We start from the raw sequence: 23,146 nt of genomic DNA, 5'->3' as shown, positions 1-23,146 counted from the left end.
CTAGAATTATTCTTATCTCATTTCTAATTAAGAATAACAAATATAACGAAAACCAAAATTTACTAAAGTTAACCCTCCCTCATATGTCACTAAGATAGAGTTTCAAAATGATATTATCTTAATAATTCCAATAATTTAAAAAAATAATTTCATAATAAAAGATATTATGTAAATTATTATATCAAATATGGGACAGAATATCCTAACTTGAAAAATTATTTCCTTCAGAAAACATTGTATATAACTTTCTAAGTTTACAATTTATTTATTTATTATTCTAAGAAATGTCAATTTTCATTTATTATCAGAGTACTTTATTATTAAACCAGTAAATACATTTTCCCCTTTATTTCATCTCTCCTTTTATCATTTTCTTTCTAACATTTTCTTTCTTTTTTATTTTCCTGTCTTACGACCGAGCATATCCGTAATTCCGTATGTTATCAACTTATCAGTGAAACTCGAGTACAGTGAATTAGAGCTCTCAGTACCAGTATCTCTCGTTTTCTTTGATTTGTTACTGGTCAAGTTTAGACTTACCCTGAAAGATAGTATATACGCATTAACAGAAAATTTACAAAACTTCACCGTCTCAGAAGCCCAATCTCTATCTATCTCTGCACAATGTAATTAGGTTATTGCTTCCTATACCCCGTCAAAATGTTTTCCATAATAGAAGGGGAAAATTGCTTTTCAGAAAAAAATCCAAAATTGTTTATTGTGTTCCGGAAAATAATTGCCGGAAGTGACAGGGTGCCGGAAGTAACAGTCATGTATAATTAATACGAATAAGCAACTTTCTTTGAAAGAAAAAGGTCCCATCAGCATTGTTCCCTCATTCTCAGAATATTTAGGTCGAAACTTGCCTCGAAAGATCATGAAACATTTGCACTCACAGTGATAAAGGTAGATGTAGCCTTTTTGTTGAGTGAATGGAGAATAAAGTTAGAAATATTATAACATTACGCTAACCTAGACAAATTTATGAGAGATTTTCAACTGCTTGGTTCAAACTAACATGGCCAAAGTAGAAACAAATCAATCGGAGTTCCCATCAGATTTTATCATTTGGTAGTTTTAACGGATAGCCTCGTGTATCCCTTTCCTCACTTGTCAAATCAGTAGTTATGGAGTTATTAAGCATTAACAACCAAGTATAAATATCAATTAATTTGAAATATTTAAGATCTCCAGCTGCGTCTAAAACTAGTTTCAATATATAAGTATGTACAAGAAGGGAATTGGACCATTGGAAGGAACAATGGCAGTCCAATGTATAAACCTACACCGTTTCAGCTCTGACCACTATAATTTGGACAGACTTCTGATTTTATTTGAATACCCAACAAGGCGCTTGAAAATTTATCTCGGAAAAGACAGAAGAAAACTTGCAAACATTATTGTTACTGACCATTGTTCCCCAATAGTCGTTCAACTGCTGCATGAACATTACCCGAAGTAGCAACAAGAGCTCTTATGTTCTCTTGTGTGTCAAAGAATCCCATCTCTTGAAGCTGTGAAAGTTGGGAGGCATACAATTGCTCTGGTGGCTCTGACAAGACAACAAAGTTAAAGGCTGAGTAGTATAAAATATAGGTAATAATTTTGGGGCATTTTTAGTAAACCTTATATTTTGAATGTTTATAAAGCAGTACTGTTTAAAAAATTTCAAATTGGATCCTTAATGTTAAATTGGACTAAATAACAATATTTGAGACTCCATATCATAAATATCTAATAGAATCCTTCTGTTCAGCTTACTGTAGAACTTCAAATTGCTCCTCCAGTGGCAGGAACTTAATTGGAAATCGGAACTTCATTAAAATAAGGGACCCAGTTATGAACTCAGGGGCCTAACTAAAAATCCTCAAATAGTATAGGGAGCTACAAATCAATATAATCTAGCCCAAGTTTGGGACTAGTTTTCTCTGGAATTTTTTTTTTCAGAAGCTCTCAGGATGCTGAACAAAACAGAAAAAAAAGAGAGAAATTCTCCAAAATATGTTAACCAAACACAGTTATTTAGAGAAAATATAAGACAACAATGCTTACCAGTTGATCTATTTGGAACAGCTAGGCTACCTGCTCCAAGTCCACCAAACATACTCGATAACATCTCCAATCCCAAGTTGTTCATTGGTCCTACCAATAAAATCATTCCATAGAAATTTCAATTAAATAGTAGATTGTATATTTGTAATCAAATGGCAGTTGCATAATCCAAAACAGCCACCACCTAATTTGACTCCCCCCCTTTTTCTTACTAGGGATACAATCACGCCAAAAGAGGTTAATGCATCTGGTCAGTCTAATGGTAGCTCATGAACCAAAGGGTCATAGGACTTTACAGAAAGGTAAATCTTGTTATCAAAGGATTTTAAGCAGTAACCTCGGCCACCCAAACCTAAATTTTGTGATTTATGAACCACCTAAAAATCTGAGCAAAGGTGGTCATTATTAAACTACAACCGAAGACCAAATTCACATTATTATTTTAAGAACAGAAAAAAAAAAAGACCCTGCTAACCTATTTACCACCTCAATTACCTTGTTGGATTGTTTAACCACTTCATTACATTATAATTCATAACTAAAGCACGAAGGATCATCTTCAGAGATGATTCAGCAATTTTAATAGACAATGCAATACCATAGCTGTAAATAGTTTATATCAACAAAAACCAATAGAATAGAGGGAGGACTTGCATACCCGTGCCTCCGCCGGTTTGACCAGATTCCCTGCTGAAGCTTAGCAGGTTAATAGAAAATCAAACAAGAAAAAAATTATGGGAAAATAAATTAGACAAGGACATGCATGGATGTTGTATTTTAACAAATTATGCCAGACCAAGCACAACTGATCACCAAACCAGTCCAATTGATGACACCGAAACATTAACTATGTCATCCTCCACACCAAATCAGGTTATTATTAAGTCAAAGGGAAAAATCACCTTCAAGAGGCAGTGTTGAATGCATATTTTGTTAGAAGTGCAACAACCATATGGTTAAGTGATGAGGCCCGTATGGAGATGAAGCCCAAAGAACCATTGGCCCATTCTTATTGGGAGAATACTGATCCTAGCAAGTGAAAAGTGTACATGAGAAGAAGGATCAAAGGCATGATGCAAGGATGTTGAGCTGGCAGGGGTAGTAGGATCAAATCCCACAAGGCTGTTAGGGGTTGTTATGGTGAGAGAAAGAGAAATTCTGTTATATAGGATGTTTAGAGAGAGAGAGGGGGGAGGAGGAGAATGTTTTGGGTATAGAGAATCATCTTGATTTCTCTGTATAGGAGCTCGGCTCTGGGCAATTGGAGCCTCACTCCTTTTGTATTACCTATCTCTTCTGGGCAATTGGAGCCTCACTCCTTTTGTATTACCTATCTCTTCGTGAAGCAGGAGCTATGGTGGGTTGGGCCGTCAAGACTCGCATTTTGGGTCTTGTAGCCATGCCCAAGGAAAGGCTCATTTGTATGGTGGGAAAAGTAATTTAGGTGTGGACTGAAATTTCAAAAGGGATGTTAAGAGCAACCTTAGAGGGGGTACATGTAATGGGCCAGGCCTAAAGAATGAGATGGTAGACAAAGGGAGACATGGGCCACGAGATAAGGGCATAAGACATTTATCCTATCAGGAGCTAAGTGATAGAAGGCAAAAAGGATTATGTTTTAAGTGTGGTGGGACCTACCACCCTTCTCACACATGTCCAGATAAGCATATAAAGATAATATTGGAGGAGGGCAATATGCAAGATGAAGAAGAGGTTGATAGCTCATCACTTGAGGGTGACGAGACTGATGATGACGTAACCAAAGGAAATTGCAGCATTTTAAGCCTCCAAAGTTTAGTGAAGGATAAGTCCACCCATTCCCACACTCTAAAATTGAGGTAAAATTAAAGAGGTTCCTAATTTGATTTTGGTTGATGGTGGGGCAACCCACAATTTTATTTCCCAGAAACTAGTGGAATCTCTGGATTGGGAACGTGAAAACACAAGGGTTGTGTTGCCGCTTGGTGGTGGAGCTCGATGGAGGAAATTTCAAAGTGGATGCCTATTTGTTTGAGTTGCAGGACATTGATATGATATTGGGAGTATCATAGCTGGCATCATTGGTGGAGCTACTAATCAATTAGGGAGATCAAGTCATGAAGATCAAGACTCCAGAAGGCATTCAAATTCTGAAAAGAGTGATGTATTCTAAAAACGTCCCTACAATGTTAAAGGTGATGATTGAGGACAAATCTAAGGTGCAAGGGAAGGACTTGTCAGAACTCTCTTCAAAGCAATGTGAAGAATTACAAAGGTTGTTGGGCCAATTTGACACTGTCTTCCACGACGCCAAGGGATTATGTCCAGTGTGACCAAAGGAACATGCAATCACGTTGTTCCCTAGGGAAGGGCCTATCAACATAACCCCTTATCGTTATCATTATCACCAAAAAATTGAGATAGAAAGACAAGTTCAAGTATTGTTGGAGGATGGCCATATTAGGCCTAGTCAGAGTGACTACTCTAGCTCAGTACTATTGGTAAAGAAAAAGATGTTTCTTGGAGTATGTGTTAATTTCAAAGCATTGAATAAGGTCATCTTACCAGAAAAGTTCCCAATTTCAATGATTGTATAACTATTGGATAAGTTACATCGGTCTCGTTTCTTTTTGAAATTGGACCTTAAATTTGGATACCATCTGGTGAGGATGAAAGAGGAGGACATTCACAAAACAAATTTCAAATTGATGAACGCCTTTCAGGTTGGTAATGCCTTTCAATTTGATGAACGTCCTTTCAACCTTTTAGGCCCTCATGAATGAAGTTTTAGGTAGTAGATGCAAAAGTATTTTCTAGTCTTCTTCGATGACATTTTGATATATAGTGTGGATTGCAAGACTCATTTGAGTCACTTGGAGGAAATTATGGGCATCTTAAGATCCTACCAACTCTATGCTAATAAAAAGAAGTGCTTATTTGGTCAGAAAAGTGCGGAATACTTAGGCCATATTATTTCCACAGAAGGTGTAGGAATGAACCCAGCAAAGGTTCAAAGTGTACAAGAGTGGCCTATTCCAAAATGGAAAAGGTGTGCATGGCTTCTTGGGGTTAAGAGGTTATTATTGAAAGTTCATCAAGAAGTATGAGAAAGTGGCCACACACACAGCTCACGAATTTGACAAAGAAAGATGCATTTTGTTGGAATGCAAGTGTTGAACAAGCCTTTGAGGAACTGAAAAGAAGGATTACAACAGCCCCAGTGTTGGCACTTCCTAAGGCCCTTGCTCTGTCCATACAGCATTGGTGTCCATATTTGGGGTGTACACTGATTAGAAGAGTTTGAAGCAACTCTTGCAGCAGCATGTGACGACTAGAAGCCAACAAAATTGGTTGGCAAAGCTATTGGGATATAGCTTTGACATAATTTACAAACCGGGCCATGTGTATCGGAATGCAAATGCTCTGTCAAGTAGCATGGAAGAAGGTGAATGCGTTCAATGGTCTATTTTCTATAATGAGTGGACTCTCGATCACTAATTGTTGAGATTCATTCAAATGAGAAATTGAAAAAAATTGAGGAAGTGAAAGTGGATCCTCAAGTTCATCCTGAATATAGTTATCAACATGGAGTTTTGTTTTATAATGGTAGATTGGTGCTTTCTGAAAAATCAACTTGGATTCCAGTTTTGTTACAAGAGTATCATTCCACACCACAAGGTGGTCACTCAGGTTTTTTTAGAACCTATAGGAGACTTGCTGAAAATATGTACTGGAAAGGGGTGAAAGCAAAAGTTCAAATATTTGTGAGGACTTGTGATACATGTCAAAGGCAGAAATACTTAGCTACTGTCCTTGGGGTTTGTGAAGGAGGTAGTTTGTTTGCACAGTGTTCCAAACTCAGTGGTAAGAGACCATGATTCTTTGTTTATGAGCCAATTCTAGAAGGAATTCTTTAGAGTACAGGAGACTACTCTAAAAATGAGTATTGTTTACCATCTGCAAACGGATGGACAAACAAAGGTTGTAAATTGTTACATAAATTACTTTATTTTTTATCAACCAAAAGATTGGGTGCACTAGATTCCATGGGCAAGGTATTGGTACAATACTACATACCATGTTTCCACAACAACATTGCCTTTTAAAGTTGTATATGGTCGTAAAACACCCATTTTGGTTGTGTCCAAGGTGAAGTTCGAGTATAATCAGTCTAGAGGGAATTGTTGAACCGTGATAAGGCTGAAACAATTAAAAATTCATCTACAACGTACTTAGGTAAGGATGAAAGCTCAAGCGGATGAACATAGGCAGGAAAGAAGTTTCAAAGTGGGGGAATGGGTATTTTTTAAGCTAAAACCTCACTATCAACATTCAGTAATGGCGAGAATTTGTCCTAAACTATCTGCAAGATATTAGGGACCTTTTGAAATCTTGGAGAGTGTTGGGGTTGTGGCTTATAGACTACAGCTTCCACAAACTTCAAGGATCCATCCTGTTTTCCACATTTCTTCAGTAAAGAAGGTAGTGGGTAATTATTTTGTGCAACTTGAATTACCAACTAGATTGGAGGGAGACAATGAAATTCAGTGGGAACCCATAGCGGTATTGGCTACTCGTAGCATTTGGAAAGCTGGAGATAGAGTCAATCAATGACTCGTGTAGTGGAGTGGAAGGGCAATTGATGAGGCCACTTGGGAAGATGAGATCGTGTTAAGGAGCCAATTTCCCATTCTTAGTCTTCAGGAAAAGACTGTTGTTGTAGGTGGAGGCAGTAATGAGGCCTTATGGAGATGAAGCCCAAAAAACCATCGGCCCATTCTTATTGGGAGAATGTTGATCCTAGCAAGTGGAAAGTGTACATGAGAAGAAGGAAGAAATGCATGATGCAAGAATGCTAAGTTGGCAGGGACAGTACAATCAATCCCATAAGGCGGTTAGGGGTTGTTATGGTGAGAGAAAGAGGAATTTTGTTATATAGGATGCTTAGAGAGAGGGGGGGAGGAGGAGAATGTTTTGGGTATAGCGAACCATCTTGACAGTGAGATATGGAAACAACCTCTCTGCTTATGCAATGGTGAAGTTGTGTACAATGTTAGATATTCATATTTCTCCTTCAATTATTTTTATATTATGTTACGAAATCTTGGTTTTCAAGCATAGTATTACATAAGTATGACCAGAAAAAAGAAGTCATAAATGAATAGTTTTTAGAGAGTAGTCATAAAAAAGACAATCCCAAAATGCCCATACAACACTTGTTTATGGGATGTTAAATGACATATCTTGGCCAAAAGGATCAACAGCAATGGTTGTGCTAGTTACTTGAAATTTTATCACTCGGGCTTAGCAAACAACTAAATTGGTAAGCGAAAGGATAGACTTCAATACATTCAGAGTTTATTTCTTTTCATTTCATTAAAATGAAAAGAAACATGGAAAGGTCGGTATAGCAACAGTACTTACCGTGTTGACTGCTGCTGACCAAGCTGAGACATAAGAGCTTGCTGGAATGACAAGAGTTGCTACCATTGTGCAATAAGGAATCTATTAGAATATCATTTGAAGCTAGGAATTATAGAAAATAGTGGGCAATATAACCGCTATATATTAGATCACAATTTATAGAATAAATTATTCTACTGCAAGCCTGCAAATAAATAATTAAAAAAAAAACAATTTCCAGATGCTTAGGTATTAGGGTTTTCATTAACAACCATTTTGACCTATGCTGCCCTTGGAACAATTATGCCTTGATGCTGATTATTTCTTTCATACTAAGATTCACTATAATTCATCAAAGAGGGACTGCAACCAAACATATGTGGCAAAAGATATTCTTGAAACCCACTAACAGACATAGAACTTTAAATATGTGTACCTGCAATGTCTCAGGTGATGAAAACATTCGAAGGAATTCTGGATTTTGCATTACGTCTCTAAGAGAATTTAAATCAGGCATGCCACGCTGCTCGGTATTAGCACCCAGAATCTAAAATGTAATTAAATATCAGAAGGATAAATTCAACATATGTACATAGCATTTGTACTAGGTATGGTTTGTAAATACCTGATTCAAAGTTTGTGGGTTGGAAAGCATACTTTGCATCATTTGTGAAATAGCTGGATTTTGCATTAACTGGGTCAATAAAGAAGCATCTGGCATGGCATTGCCACCCAGCATGTTTTCAAGGTCTGGCAGATTAAGGCCGCCTAAGCCAGTAGGTCCTTGCTGCCTGGCATCCACACCAGTAGTCGACGACCTTCTGGTGTTATTTTGAGCACCTCCAGCTACAAATACAATGGTTGCCATCAATAATGACAATGAGTCATATTAGTCACAAGCTGAGGCACATATGATGCATGTATCTATCATATACAATACATATCATATATGGTAATACAATTTTTTCAAATTTATATAGGATATGATACGTTTAACATATTTATATATGTAACAAAAATAGTAAGCATAATAAATATATAATTGCAATTCTGTAAATCCAAATTAAGAACATACTTCTTAGACATTACTAGACCAGAAAACATAAAACTACTTACTACCTTTTTATAAATAAGGGCAGTACTTATATCAACCTTATACCTCTCTTTGAAACCATCCATAAAAAAGATAATTTTCCTCTTTGGTACACGAGCAAACAATTATATATTCCTACATATTCATGATTGTATGTCTCATGCACTTGTATTGGATTTTGGTAAAAAGATTTTGAAGGTTTCTATGCTTCAATATGTATTGATGAAGGGACTAAGAGAACCAGTATTCATTATAGATATATGAAAGTACAAGGTTTTTGATAAGTCACAAGCAACACAACATTGTAGTCAGTATCCTTAACACAGACAAAACATATCAGCAAAAGGAATAATTTAGTATCCAAACATACTACCAGTAGAGGACCAAGGATTTGGAAGTGGGTTAGTATTAGGTAAGGGAGAACCAGCAGTTGCTTCAGAACTAGTAGTTGAGGGATTAGTTGATTGGTCCCTGGCATGGCCACCATGAGTCCCTGAAATTGCTGCATTATTATTTCCTGTATTACCAGCCATTGTAGTGGCATTCAAAAATGGTTCTTGAATATTTTCATACATGCGCCTCAGCATGTTGAATCCCTCAGGAGAAGATTCAATATTGCTCATTGCTCTATCTGTGTTTCTCATCATTTCACGCATGATCTCAGGGTTCCTTGTAGCTTCAAGGGTCTGACGAAGAGTACTAGGATCATTAAGTATGTGTGCTAACTCAGGGTTTCGATCCATGAGCTCTTGCATCTGTGGATTATTCATGATAAGATTCCGCACTATCTCAGGATTATTCATTAGATTCTGCATGGCAGGCGAATTCATTATTTCTCTCACTAAATTGGGATTTGAAAGAAATGGTTGCTGCATCTGCTCTAGATCAGGAAATCCGTCACCAAATAAAGCATTTCCCCCAGTCCCATTGATACCTAGTCCAGGGAACAGTGAAGCTCCAAAGCCAGGCCCTCCTAAACTCCCACCTTCATTCGCAACAGCATCTCTGGCATTATTAGTGGCGGTATTGGTATCAGTGCTGCTAGTAGTGGTTCCACCAGTTGAATTAGTATGTACAAAACCACGAACCAAATGGACAGTGTGATCTGCCTCCAATCCTATAAGGTCAAATAGAAATCAGAGTTATGTTCATTCATTTGAGAAATGCATTCTTAAGAACCTTAGTTCAGTATGAACAGATGTGGGCTGTTTTTTAAGAGCACTACATAAAACTATCTTTCTGCCTAATACAAGCCATGCCAGCCAAACATTCTGAGAACTGTCAACAAATTAATCCTACATTACTCTACACCACACATATGCAAAGAAGAGATATGATTAAAAAATATTAGCAGTTTTCAACAGAATTGAGTATGATAGTATTATTTAAGGATCCTTCCATGTGTAACATAAGAGCACTGGTTAAATAATTAACAAAAAATTAAATGTCTTTATCAAAATTCAGAGTAACACTTTTCATAAAGGCATCCCACTTTGATTCCATACCCAATGTCCTAAGGGACCTCATTAGCATTGTCCTTGATGATATGCATGTAACATCATTATCCTAATTCCATTTTACCTATATCTCCCTTATAAATAAACATTAAAATAATCCATCAAACACAAATTCAAACATTCAAATCTCAAGCCTTCAAAGAAAAAACATTTAAATAAATAACACCAGTGTTATCAATGGTGGATAGTGGAATATGCAGGAAGGCCAAAATTCCAACATATAAACACCTGCCCACAAATGCCTAAGGTAGTTTGCAAACGTCCATCACACAATAGCGGCCATGGCACCACCACTGAACAACATTGGATAACAAGCATAATTATAATTTATAAGTGATAACAATGTATTATGATGTGCAGATACAATGCGTATCACATATGATGTGTATCCGATACAGAATTATGTTTCTTTGAAAATAACATGATATGGTACAAGACAAATATGTATCTAAAAATGTATACAAATTCTAAAAACATAATAAATATATACTTGCAATTGTGCAAATCCAAATTAAAAAATCACATTTCTTAGACATTATCAAAATAAAAAATTATAAATTACTGCCAATGTAAAAGTATTAGCGCTTCATAAATTGGATACTTAATCAATAAGTATCGGTAAAGTATCCTTGAGTACCGGATATGGATATGGATATTGATCAGATACAGAGATGGATACGGAACAGATACAGAGATGGATATGGGCCAGATACGTGACACAAATTGAAGTATTAGTGTATTATCATATGACAGGAAGCAAACTCCTGCTGAATGGTAACAATTAGCTTACCTAGATAAATTACCAAACATTGGGTATGTCAATTTCACTAAACAATTAAGGATACTTCACTGGCCAAGTGATTTTCTTACACAATTGTTTTGTTTAAGCCTTAAACAGACCTAACTAAATTACAAAATCAATCCCCTGCATTCTTCATTAACAATGAGATCATGAGAAATGCACAATGTGAGCAAAGTAACATAATACTGAGATGCAGAACAAAACAACTCAGCACAGACTGGAAGAAGAATAAAAGAAATCAAAGGCTAGGTGATTTATCCAAACGTATCACCTGATATAGCTTTAACCTATTACTTTATAATTGTCAAAAAATAAATCAATCTCCTATATTGTGGTAAGGAATAAAATACATAAGATTATTTCATTTATTCAAATGTGTAATCCCAACATAGGCAATTATTGGTCCAAGAATATTTTGGCTTCATATCTACTTTATAATTTAAATGAGATCTTTAAAAGTAAAGCAAGGTTGTTTGACAATTTTCATTTCTTTTAATTTAGAAGATAGGACTTGAGGGCGAGCAGCAAGAAGACAGAAAGAGAGCAGGAAGAGAGAAAGGAGAGAATGAGAGAACAGAGACATAGAGCCGGCTTTTTTTAAAAATGTTTGTTATTTCTCTTTTATTTTAAAAAAGAAAATTAAGTTGCATATGTGTCTCAAACAATGTCTTTGACTAAACTATTTTAAGGAACAAAAAGAACAACACCATCAACAAAGCTTTGTCCCAATACGTGACTCACCACACAGATCACATGACATTATTTAGCTTAGTTAAAGACCAAATCTTCAGGATATGTTAGTACTATGAGTCCTTCCTATCAACTTCCTCCAGTCTCTTTCATGGTCTCCATCTCCCCCCTGGTTTATCTCTCCCCTTTCTCATGAGACCGAAAATCATGACACCAACTCTCCTCATTGGTACCTCTAATAAATATCCAAACCACCTTAAACTATTCCCTTATCTTATCACTGCCACACCCATAGCTTGTTAGGATCCAATTCCAAGGAATTTGACCTGAGTCCACATCGTTAGTAATGGAATTCTAGTGAGCACTTAAAGGAATTTGATTTGAGCTCTTATCACAACTGCATATGCTTTCATTTTCAAAGCTAATCTCAAGCCCAGGAAAAAATAGAGAGTTGTATTAGGTCCCTCACGCCGAACATGGATCACTCACGACAACCTTCTCAAGGAAAAAGCAAATTCAAAAAGAGCAGGAGAAAACACCACGACAATTGAAACCTGCGACTAACTGAACCCGGTTTCCTTTTATCCTTTCCATCGAACCTTCATTCTCTTGAGTAAAAAGGGATAAAAAATAGACCCTCAATCTCTCTCAGGCCGACCCTTCACTTCCATCTCCAACACCCCCTCCACCCTTAATCTTGATGTCATATTCCCTTTGAAATCCTATCCATCATAACGTAACACATAGCCACTTCGACTTTGGCCACTATATTTGACTAATCAGCCACGTAAATACGATCAGAATCGCATAAACACCTTCGTAAACCAAACAGAATCTATAAAACCGACTCAAACACCATCAATTCATAAAAAAATCATATGCATAAAAGAAAACACCGGCGTATGGGTTATGGAAATACCGTAGCTTCGGAGGGTTTGATCGTCCTTCAAAATGCGACCCTTGTAAATGAGGCGTTGTTGTTCGACGGGTACGTCGCAATTGCGAGCAACGAGATCCTTGAAAGAACTAACGATGGAATCAACGGAAGTCTGAACGGAAAACTTAGAGCCGTTAGAGCAGCGAACATTGATGTTGACGCTGACTCCTTCGGATTCCTCGTCAACGGCACTGTCACCTCCCATGACGTCCTTCGGGGAGGCCCGTCACTCGGACAATCTCGCAGTAATTGAATTGAAAGCGAAGGAAAAAACGAGCCCTAACCCTAGAACATGGAAAACTGGTGCGTAAACCAGAACAGAGAAGAAACTCCGCCCGCTACCAACAAGAGACAAAATTCAGCGAAAGGGATGAAATAATAATTAATGAAGAAAAATAGAATAACCAATAGAATATACTATCAAAGATGTTCGAAACATTTTCCTTCTAAATAAGGTATGATTTAAAAAGTTTAATAAACCTCCAAAAAAATCATGTCATATATAATGTTAACATGATTAACGTCGTCTAACTCCGAGAACTATAATGTTAATAAACATCAATGTAAAAATAAAAATTTAAAATTGGAGGATCAAAAGAAGCACTGTATACAATTTTGAGGACTAAATATATCTCGTTTTTACAAAACTTTCAAAAAATAATGTCACTTAATTAAATTCGCATCACAAATGTTAAATAGATCAATGTTTGTTACCTCGTGTCAGCCCTGGAAAATAACGTACGTTCGCTGGAGTCCGCGTGGCAGACGAAGAGCGAGATACCTCGTCAACGCACGTGGCGACCGCAGGACGAGACACCTCAACAGCAGACGCCAGGTGTCACACTGCATGGAGTCGGGAATGACGAGCGCAATGGAGTCCACGTGTCAATCGCGAAGCGTGACACTTCATTAACGGACGCCAGGTGTCATGCCGAGAGGAGTCGGGAACCGGTAGTGGAAAGCACGTGTCTGCCAGAGAGAGGACGTTCGTTTGGCGCTGAATGCAAAACAGGCATTCTCAGAAAAACACTTCTCTCTCTCTGCATGCACACTCCCTTTGACGTTTCTGAGAAACCCTTTCTCTCCTCCTTCTCTCTGCATTCTCTGCACCTTCTCTCTAAGAAAACTAACATTTCCTCTTCTCCGATCATCATTCAGAAACCGTAGAAGTGCTCCCGGCAACTCAAGCTTCATCTTGAACCGAACAAGTTTCAAGTGTAAGCCGGTAAGTTTTCTCCCCTTAGTCGTTCTTTCTTTTATTACATGCAAACCAAGTTCTGGTTGCATGCAGGGGTATAGTTTAAGTTATTTTTGGTTCTTTGTGATTGTTCGGTTTAGTTTGGAGAAGTGTTGATCGTTAAGGGTAGAAGTTGTAGAATTGGACGAACCAAAAACCCACTCTTAGACCATTTCCATCACATATCCAGGTAAGGGAAGCTTATTTGATTTAATTCGTATGTTGTATTTTGGTATGAACGTTTGTTATTTGACTGCATGAGTATAATGCATGATGTTTGATGAGATTGAATGGCATGAACGTTCGTTGATTTATGAGTGGGAATGAAATACATGAAACTACATGATATGGATTGTATGAAATGCGGAAGTTGATGTTGATATGAACGCATGAAACTATGAGATTTGCATGATGAGAAATGAACTGAAATGTAAACTGATTGAATAAGAATTTTCCCGTGAGAATGTACGTTCGTTGCTGAACGGTCTTTGACCGTTCGGTTTTCCTATTGAACATAGCTGAAATGGGCTTCTTTCATCTGGATAGAAACCTAGTTGAGGACGAGCGTCCTCTTGTTAAAATACCATGCTTGAGCGTTCGACCAAGCACATTCGTATCTGGGTATCCTTTGATAAACTCCATTCTTTTATATATATATATATATATATATATATATATATATATATATATATATATATATGAATAGTATATTTTCTTCGTTCGTAAACACTATTTCGACAGCCTCTTAGTATATTTATTAAGTCTGTTATCATAAGTTAAATTGAGCTCGGTCTTACTCCCAGCATTCGCTCTAAGTGGTGCTCGGTCTTATACCGAGCGCTCGTACTCATTCTTGTAAAATTAGTCTAAATGAAATAGCGTACGTCCAACTTCAGAAGAACTTTCCTTTACTACGTTCGGTCATTGACTGACAGTGGATTTCAGTATGAGAACTATTCTAAATATGGTTCGTTAACGTCTTGAGGTGTCTACATTCTATGTACTCAGCCTGGAGCCTCCACACTTAAATTATTCCTTGAAGTATTGGTTTGAACTCACGAGAGTCAGTTCATTAAACTGATTCACATGGTAAATAACGTTCGTCACTTGGAACCTGATATTACTCAAATCTGATAGTAACTCTGTCGTTCGTACTCTGATCTAGAACGGGCGTCTTCTTGATCCCGTTCATAGTGTTCGTCCTCGTTCTTATTGGGGACAGAACGTTTGGTATTTTATGGTCTTCCTATTGATGATAAAAATGAATGTGGAATAGTGAATAATAAATGATGATGAGTATCTAAGATGAAAAGAACGTTGTGGCTTTTGAACGAGCGTTCCGGGGAGGAACGACTCTTGGATGATTATGAGAATTGTAAAGTATGACCGTGGCCAGACTTAGCTAGCGATTCGATCCTGATGTTTTGTGAGTACTCGTCCTCACGTAGAGGGGGTACGTCATGCGTGGGAACGGTAGGAGGTCCTAATCCTTAGGGGTACTTTGGACGGAATGGACTAACCTCGGGTGGCAGCTGATGAGAATGCCAGTTACCACACCACCCGGGTGCGCGAACGTCGTAGCTACACGAAATTCATACAGTCCGGACGGTCGGTCTAGTGATAGGCTTGGTGTAATGCGTACGTTGAAATGTGCATGTGTGATGAATTGTTTACATGAATTTATATGTTGATGCATGAATTAAATTACATAAGCTTACCCTGCGTTTTTCCTTGTGTTGTCTCGTTTTGTACGTTCGTCCTATCGTTGCAATGATCATCCGTGTGGATGTGAGCAGAAGGAGACGAGCGGCTGGAAGATGCGCTGGAAGAAGAGAATCTGGTAGAAGTCGAGGTGAAGACCGAATAGTAGGACGTTCGGCTAGTAGTATAGGTGTTTAATTGAGTGGTCGTTCGACCTCCTCATCCTTTATTTTGGTTATGTTCGACCGTTCGGTATTTTCCTGTGTAAACCGTTCGGTCAGATTTCATTTATGTTCGGCTTTAATTTGTAACTCTCCTGTAAGGACGTTCGTCCTTGCGCGTTCGTTCTTTTAGTTGAAAAACTGTACTGAATTATTATGAAACGTGATTATTCCAATTATGTAGTTTCTGGCTGTATTTTTGGGATGTTACATTAGTGGTATCAGAGCAATTTTGTTCCTTAAGGAACACTGTAGGTTATGAGCATACTATGCTTGTGCTGTGTGCTCAACATTCGTTTGATGAGTGTATCAAACCGTTCGAATTTAACTAATGATTATTTTCTCTGCTTATCAGAGAGAATAAATGGCACCAAGACCACTTCCTCAACCTACCGAGCGTGATGCGTCTGACCACACCAGGCTACTAGAATCCGTAATAGAGGCGCTTCAACAGCAGAACGCTGCTTTGGTACATCAGAACACGGTCGCCTTGCAGAGTTTGGAGGTTGCACGCGCAAACTCTGAAGCTACCCAAAGACAGCTGATGGAGATCATAGAAATCACTAGGGACATTGTATAAAAATAACATATTGTAAAATCAAAGAAAAAAAAAAGAAATTTTGTACTTGGAAGACGAAAAGAAACAATACTTCCAATTTGGAGATCTGCAAACATATTTAAACTATCTTTTAGAAAAATAAATAAAGAATAATCACGAGAGCATACTAATATGGTTGAATCAATAAAATCAATGTTCTAAATTTTATGTGAGAAAAATAATAAAATGTTCATTACTACAAATATTTTTAACTTCTGAATGATCGAGACTATAACAGTAGTGTTAAAATCTTTGTAAATAAGTTTGATGTCAACTATTTGTGCAAGAACCAAGGTATCATCTTGAATTTTTTTCATTATGAAGATACATCTCAAATTTCAAGTAAGTCATCTCTCACATACAAAAAAAAAGATGTAGGGAGGGTTTAAATATTGTCTGCGAGTTGATTTTTTATCATGTTCATGCAATAACAATAAGACTATAAGATAGTTCCTCTAATACAATTTCACATATAGGATATTTTATAATAATTTAGTGAGAACATGGAAGTCTCGATTTGATTAGAGTGTCTTACATATAAGGTGTACTATATGACAGTCACTCATAAACCGGATGGTCAATCATCTAATAATGACATAATCAACCGATCAAAGATATTGATTAACCGATAATTAATGATAATTAATTAGAGCAATAAAAGTCATTAATAAGTATTAGAATAATAAAAGTCATTAATGGATAATTAATAAAAATAATAAAATTCATTAATTAAGGGGTCAGACCTAATTGAAAAGTTATAAATATAGGTTTGACCTTGAAATAAGATATACTTTTCATAACTCATTTTATTACAACATTATTGAACAAAATCATTGATTTGCGTGTCCTCATCGTTCGGGGTACTCTAGGAGTTCACGTTCCTAGATAAGTAAAATACACATTATTGATGGATTTACCAATAAAATTTTCTGTCTATAATGCGTCTATCGATAATATTCATCGATAATTGAAATTTTCAAAATTCATCAATAAAATTTGTTGATAATTTAAATTTACCGACGAATTTATTTCAGTGGTAATATTCCATCAAAAATTTCATGATTTTTTGTAGTGGTTAGTATAAAAGTAATACAAGAAAGGTGAATATAGTTATGTTATAAATGTTGTTTAATTTTTTCACTTTATAAGATACTTCTTTATCTTAAATTGGTATGTTATCTTTAGCTTTTACAACAGTTTGATATGTAATAGAGAAAATTTGTTTTTCATGCTTTTATGCTCATAAAGTGTCTTTTAAGGGTTCAACTCTAATTAAATATTGTTTCATTTAATGTAACCGCTATATTATATCATCCACTTGGTATGTATATGATATATCAAATACTAAGTAGTGTATCATTTACAAAACATGTAAAAGTTGTATCATTTACTTAGCATGTAAAGGTGTGTCATTTATCTAGTATATCAGCTAATAAGATTGACACATGAATCCAATTGTGATTTTAGGTTCGATCCCAAGATCTGTGAAGGATAACACTTATGAAAAAGGGATCATGTTGTTTTCATGTAAAAAATATAAAGACTTAATTAAGTCATAAGAGAAATATAAAAACCAATATACTAACTAGACCTTTTTATTGGACTGACACGTAGTCATCTTTCAAACGATATTAACACCAATTTAACAAAAGGGACCATGTTGACTCTATTTAACAAATATTGGAGCTCAATTGAGTAAAAAACAAATAAAAGGATCAAAACAAATCAAATGTCTAAATATGAAAACCAAATTAAAAATTATGCCTTAAAAATATAATAAGCATAAGCTAATAGTGTTTGCATATATAATTTACATGTTTTGTTTTTATAACTTAACTCTTTATGCATTTAATTCCTGAAAAATTCTCATTGTAAACTCTAAGACTTATTAAACTTATAAACATAAATCCTTAAAATTGTCTAATATTTATAGGTATGAGAGCGAGTGAGTGTGAATGAATCTCATTATCTTATCTCCATATCTAAAAAAAAAAAGTCATCCCCATCTCTGTATCCAATGGGTATAATTTTTTTATCTCATTCCATCTTCGCCCAAGTAATGGATATATTGATACTCATGCTCCTATCCATTTGCTTACTGTTTCAATATCAATTAATTAATCTTTATAAAAAAATCATGGCAAATAAGACATGATATTATCAAATACTAAATATCAAAAGAACTATATTCTCAAATATTTAGAAAGAAATAATTTACACATCAAATCAAAGTACCAAATAAGATAAAACTGAAAATAATATAAAATATTACATAATTACACATAAATAAAATTTCATGACAATTAAAACATCTATTAATTTTACACATAATGAAACAAAATTGATAAAGTTAAAAAATATTTTTAAAAAAGACAAATATTAAGTTTAAAAATATTTCAACTGTCTCTTTACTCTCTTTTCCTAAATTCTAATGATATATGTTTTTTTATACACTGATTAATAAAAATGATAATATACCACTAGAATAAAATCATACCGAGAAGAAAACATTGAACTAATAATTGTTCAATTTTAGACTGAAATATTTTATTTTGAATTTCAATCTATGGTGAATGGTGATAAACAATATTAATGATAATGACATTAAATTATTATATTATAATAAATGAAATATTATTATACTATGATGATAAAATTACATTTATGATAAAGAATTAGAAAAATAAAATAATTATGTAAGAAATCATCAAAGTATTCTTGATAAAAATAAACAAACAAATAAAGTATTATATATAAGTAAAAAGGATCAAATATGTGTTTTGAAAATAATTTGATACACAAATCGCACAAAAGAAAAAAAAAGTATATTTAAGGAAATGATATAACATGGAAAATATATTGGAGATTTGATAAAACTTTCTAGATTTATAACTAATTGAACCATTAAGAGATAATGAAAATTATGCTAACGAATGTAAAATTTCTTAAATAAAACAAAAGTTGAAGATTAAGAAGAATAAAAAAGATTAATGTTTTTTGTCTATTATTAATAGATGAAAGGTTATGAGATTAATAATTCCAAATCAAATATTTTCACGTGAAGAAAATAATAAATAAAAATCACTAAAAATAATAAATTGTAAGATGTATTTGATTCATTGAAATTAATGATACACTGTTCATCATAATCGCACAAAAAAAGTGCAATCAAAATTGTGATAGTAGGTAAAGATGTAAGTAAATTGTGTAAATTCAGAATAAGCTAAACAATTAGAAGAAAAAATACATAAATAAAAAAAGAGAATTACGAGATAAAATAATAAGATCTCGATAATATCCACCAAAATATGTTTATTTGTCATTTCTATTATATAGAAGATAAATAGTGTATCACCTAGGTTTTAATAAAAAATGCTCACTAAACAACACGTTAAAAAAATGTCAGACTTTTATTAACCAATTTAGAATATATATTTTCTAAATTGATTATGAGTATAACCAATATAGAATTCATCAACTCTATTGAGTGTTCTTAATAATTCAACATTAGTTTTATTCTTAAATAATGTAGAATAAATAATGTAGAATGTGCGGGTATTCTGTATAAATGTAATCATAACCAATGCAGAAAGTACATTAGTTCATAATTAAAATTAAAAAAATTGATTTCAGTGACGACTCTTCCTATTTCAATTTTAGAATTGACTATAAAAACTAATATAAAATAATTTTATCGTAGTATCTAGTTCATTTTCCTTGTCAAGAATTGAAGAATATGTGTTATATCTCATACTAGTTTTCATTCATCGTATATAATGATCAGTCTTTAACAAATTACTGTCAAATTTGGAGTGCGTTTTCATTTTACAAGTATTTAATAAATTTTATACCAAATTATAATATTTATTGTAAAATACAAAATTCTTTTTGAATTCGTATATTATGGATTTTAAGATTTTTCCTTATGCATGTATTTGGTACAATTTATTTGAAGTGAGTGGATAAAACTTGGAACATATTCACATAAAAGAAAATGCCGAATAACTTTTCGCGTAAAAATCTTTAGCGAATCCAATTCTGATGTACTCGTTACTTTACTTCTCCTCAGTTCAGTTCATAATGAAATAACATAAATTACCACAAACAAGTTGCCTCATTGAAGCATAGAAAATAAAGCTTTCAATAATTGCTCCTTAGTTATTTGATTTTTGTGGGAAGGACAGATTTGATTCATTAAGAAAAATATTGGTCTTGATTATGCGAAATGGCAACCTCAACTTGTTGTGATGTTAGTGAAATAAGACATGATGTGTTCATCAGCTTCACAGGCATAGATGTCCGCAGAGGTCTTATTAGCCATTTGAAAAGAGAATTACATCGCAAACATATTGATGCCTATGTGGACGAGAGACTTGATAAAGGGGGTGAAATATCATCCTCACTTCTCAGAGCAATTGAAGGCTCAAAAATTTTATTGGTCGTATTCTCCAAACACTATGCTTCATCACATTGGTGCCTGGAAGAGCTTGCCAAAATGATTGAATGCATGGAAACAAATAAACAGATTGTCCTACCTGTTTTCTTCAATATAGATCCATCACACGTGCGACACCAATATGGAGATTATGGATATGCTTTAGCTGAACATGAAGAAGAGTTCAAGGAAAACATGCTCAAGGTACAAAGTTGGAGATCAGCTTTGAAAAAAGCTGGTCGTTTATCCGGATTTCATTATCCAACAAATTATGAGTAAGTTCCTTTTCTTTTTCTTTCTTTTTCCTTTTGTCTTTTACATACACTGATGTATCTTTTCTTTTTCACCATTTACTCTTATACAAGAAAAGTTTGTGTGCAAAGTGATTAACAATTTAGTTGATGGATTCAGACACAAAGAAATAGTGTTGAAAAAGAAAAGTTGTATGAATTACATTTATTATATATCTGCTTACTTTCTTCTAAATGCTAGGAATGAATCTGATCTTGTCGATGAAATTGTGGAAGACATTTCAGTAAAATTGAGCGAGTTATACCCAAGTGAATCAAATGGTCTTGTTGGAATTGATCAAAACGTTACACAGGTTCAGTCGTTACTGCGAGTAGAATCAAATGAAGTTCTTTTTGTTGGAATTTGGGGCATGGGTGGCATAGGTAAGACAACCATTGCTCGTGCTATATTTGATAAATGTTCTCTTCAGTATGATGGCTGCTGTTTCTTCAATGTAAGAGAAGAATTGGAACAGCATGGATTCAGCAATTTACGAGAGAGGCTCATTTATGAACTACTTGAAGGAGAAGGTCTCCATACAAACAAAGCAAGATTCTTTAGTTCTGCTCTAAGAATGCTGGGTCGGAAAAAAGTTATGGTAGTGCTTGATGATGTAAATACTTCTGAAGAATTAAGGTATCTGGTCACAAAACCAGTTTGCTTCGGTGCAGGGAGTAGGGTGATAATAACAAGTAGAGATCAGGACGTGCTTACAAGTGGAGGACTTGATCAAATTCATGAGGTCAAGGAAATGAAACCTCTTGATTCTCTCAAGCTCTTCTGTTTGATTGCCTTCAATGAAAGCCAACCCAAAATGGGATATGAAAAACTAACTGAAGAGGTGCTTAAAATCGCCCCGGGTAATCCCTTAGCCTTAAAAGTTTTAGGTGCTGAATTCCATTCCAGAAGTGCTATAAACACATGGAACTGTGCATTAAGCAAATTCAAGAAGTATCCCAATGAGAAAATTCAAAGTGTGTTAAGATTCAGTTATGATGGACTGCATGAAGTAGAGAAAAAGGCCTTCCTAGATATTGCATTCTTTTTCCAAGAAGACACCAAAGCCTATGTTATAGAGCAACTAGATGCATGGGGACTTCATGGAGCTAGTGGAGTGGAGGTTCTCCAACGGAAAGCTCTTATAACAGTTTCAAATGAGAATATAATACAAATGCATGACCTGATACGACAAATGGGTTGCGAAATAGTTCGTCAAGAATGTATTACACATCCAGGAAGACGCACCCGATTGAGGGATAAAGAGGAAGTATACAAAGTATTGAGGAATAAGCTGGTAAGAGACATAAACTATATTACTTCACAAGTGTGTTTCAAATTTCAACCAGTGTGAAATTATGACTCAGTGTTATGCTGATTTTTTTCAGGGAAGCGATAAGGTGGAGGGCATGCAAGTAGATGTGTTTCGAATTAAAGATTTGTCGCTGAAAGTAGGAACTTTTAAAAAGATGCCTTGTCTGAGATTTCTGAAATTTTATCTCCCCGATGATAATCTTTTCCTGCCGCCAAACCCGGATGGAACGTTAAGGTATGAAAAACGTCACTTCCCATTGCTTTTATCTGCATGGTGCAAAGACCTCATGAGAGTTGCATGTGAGATTCAGATAAAATGTGTTGACTACGTTTATTTTGATGGTTACTCACATTCTTCCCTAACATCGACGCTAAGAAACCGTGGAAGGGAAATACGATCGTCGACCTCGATATCATTGACCGAACTAACTGGTTCCCTCGGGGATCTTGAATGCTCAGATATGCTTGATCAACAATTTAAGATTCTGCCTGATGGGCTACTTTGTCTGAGATCAACTTATTATCTTAAGCTTTCTAAGAGCACGGGGCAAGACAGTGGAAAACCCAAGTTGCACGTTCTGTTTGACAGCTTAAGGTTTTATGAACGAATATCTGTGGGCAAGTTGAAGAACTCGGACATCGAGGGTAATCGGATGTTGTTTCTTTATTTTGCAGGTTTTAACTTTCTATTTAGTCCCTTTCTTCTTAGGAGACCTTGGTTTCATTTCCTCTTTTCTTTTCGTTTTGCATTCTTCTGCACTTTATTTTTGTATCTTTCATGGAAAATGATCCTTTGACACCCCCATACCTCCCTCTTGTCAACTGCTGGATGGGCAAAAACTTGTGACTGCAATTAAATTTTAACTTTTATTTAAACTC

General features: G+C 35.2%; 2 protein-coding genes across 14 annotated transcripts; one reads left to right on the top strand and one right to left on the bottom strand.

Moving 5' to 3' along the window:
• Positions 1 to 1,143: 1,143 nt before the first annotated feature.
• Positions 1,144 to 12,891, bottom strand: LOC108343199 (ubiquitin domain-containing protein DSK2a). 12 transcript variants are annotated; one of them, XM_017581325.2, is made up of 8 exons: positions 12,456 to 12,891; positions 8,898 to 9,644; positions 8,060 to 8,280; positions 7,871 to 7,981; positions 7,456 to 7,514; positions 2,711 to 2,739; positions 2,053 to 2,142; positions 1,144 to 1,552 (listed from the first exon to the last, which is right to left on the bottom strand). In XM_017581325.2, the coding sequence occupies exons 1-8, from the start codon at positions 12,676 to 12,678 to the stop codon at positions 1,404 to 1,406; spliced, it is 1,629 nt and encodes a 542-aa protein (XP_017436814.1). In that variant the 5' UTR covers positions 12,679 to 12,891; the 3' UTR covers positions 1,144 to 1,403. The 12 variants fall into 12 exon arrangements, 10 of the variants coding, with proteins under 10 accessions (XP_017436814.1, XP_017436805.1, XP_017436821.1 ...); XM_017581316.2 differs by having other exon boundaries at positions 2,711 to 2,742; positions 12,456 to 12,890; XM_017581332.2 differs by having other exon boundaries at positions 2,711 to 2,742; positions 8,901 to 9,644; positions 12,456 to 12,890.
• Positions 12,892 to 20,344: 7,453 nt separating this feature from the next.
• LOC108337447 (disease resistance protein RUN1) lies at positions 20,345 to 23,146 on the top strand. 2 transcript variants are annotated; one of them, XM_017573988.2, is made up of 4 exons: positions 20,345 to 20,940; positions 21,158 to 22,250; positions 22,342 to 22,502; positions 22,644 to 23,146. In XM_017573988.2, the coding sequence occupies exons 1-4, from the start codon at positions 20,456 to 20,458 to the stop codon at positions 23,062 to 23,064; spliced, it is 2,160 nt and encodes a 719-aa protein (XP_017429477.1). In that variant the 5' UTR covers positions 20,345 to 20,455; the 3' UTR covers positions 23,065 to 23,146. The 2 variants fall into 2 exon arrangements, with proteins under 2 accessions (XP_017429477.1, XP_017429470.1); XM_017573981.2 differs by having other exon boundaries at positions 22,342 to 23,146.

The sequence above is a fragment of the Vigna angularis genome, chromosome 1 (genome assembly GCF_016808095.1).
Source record: "Vigna angularis cultivar LongXiaoDou No.4 chromosome 1, ASM1680809v1, whole genome shotgun sequence".
NCBI lineage: Eukaryota > Viridiplantae > Streptophyta > Magnoliopsida > Fabales > Fabaceae > Vigna > Vigna angularis.
The sequence above is the reverse complement of the archived record's forward strand: the minus strand, read 5'-3'. Positions and strand labels throughout refer to the sequence as shown.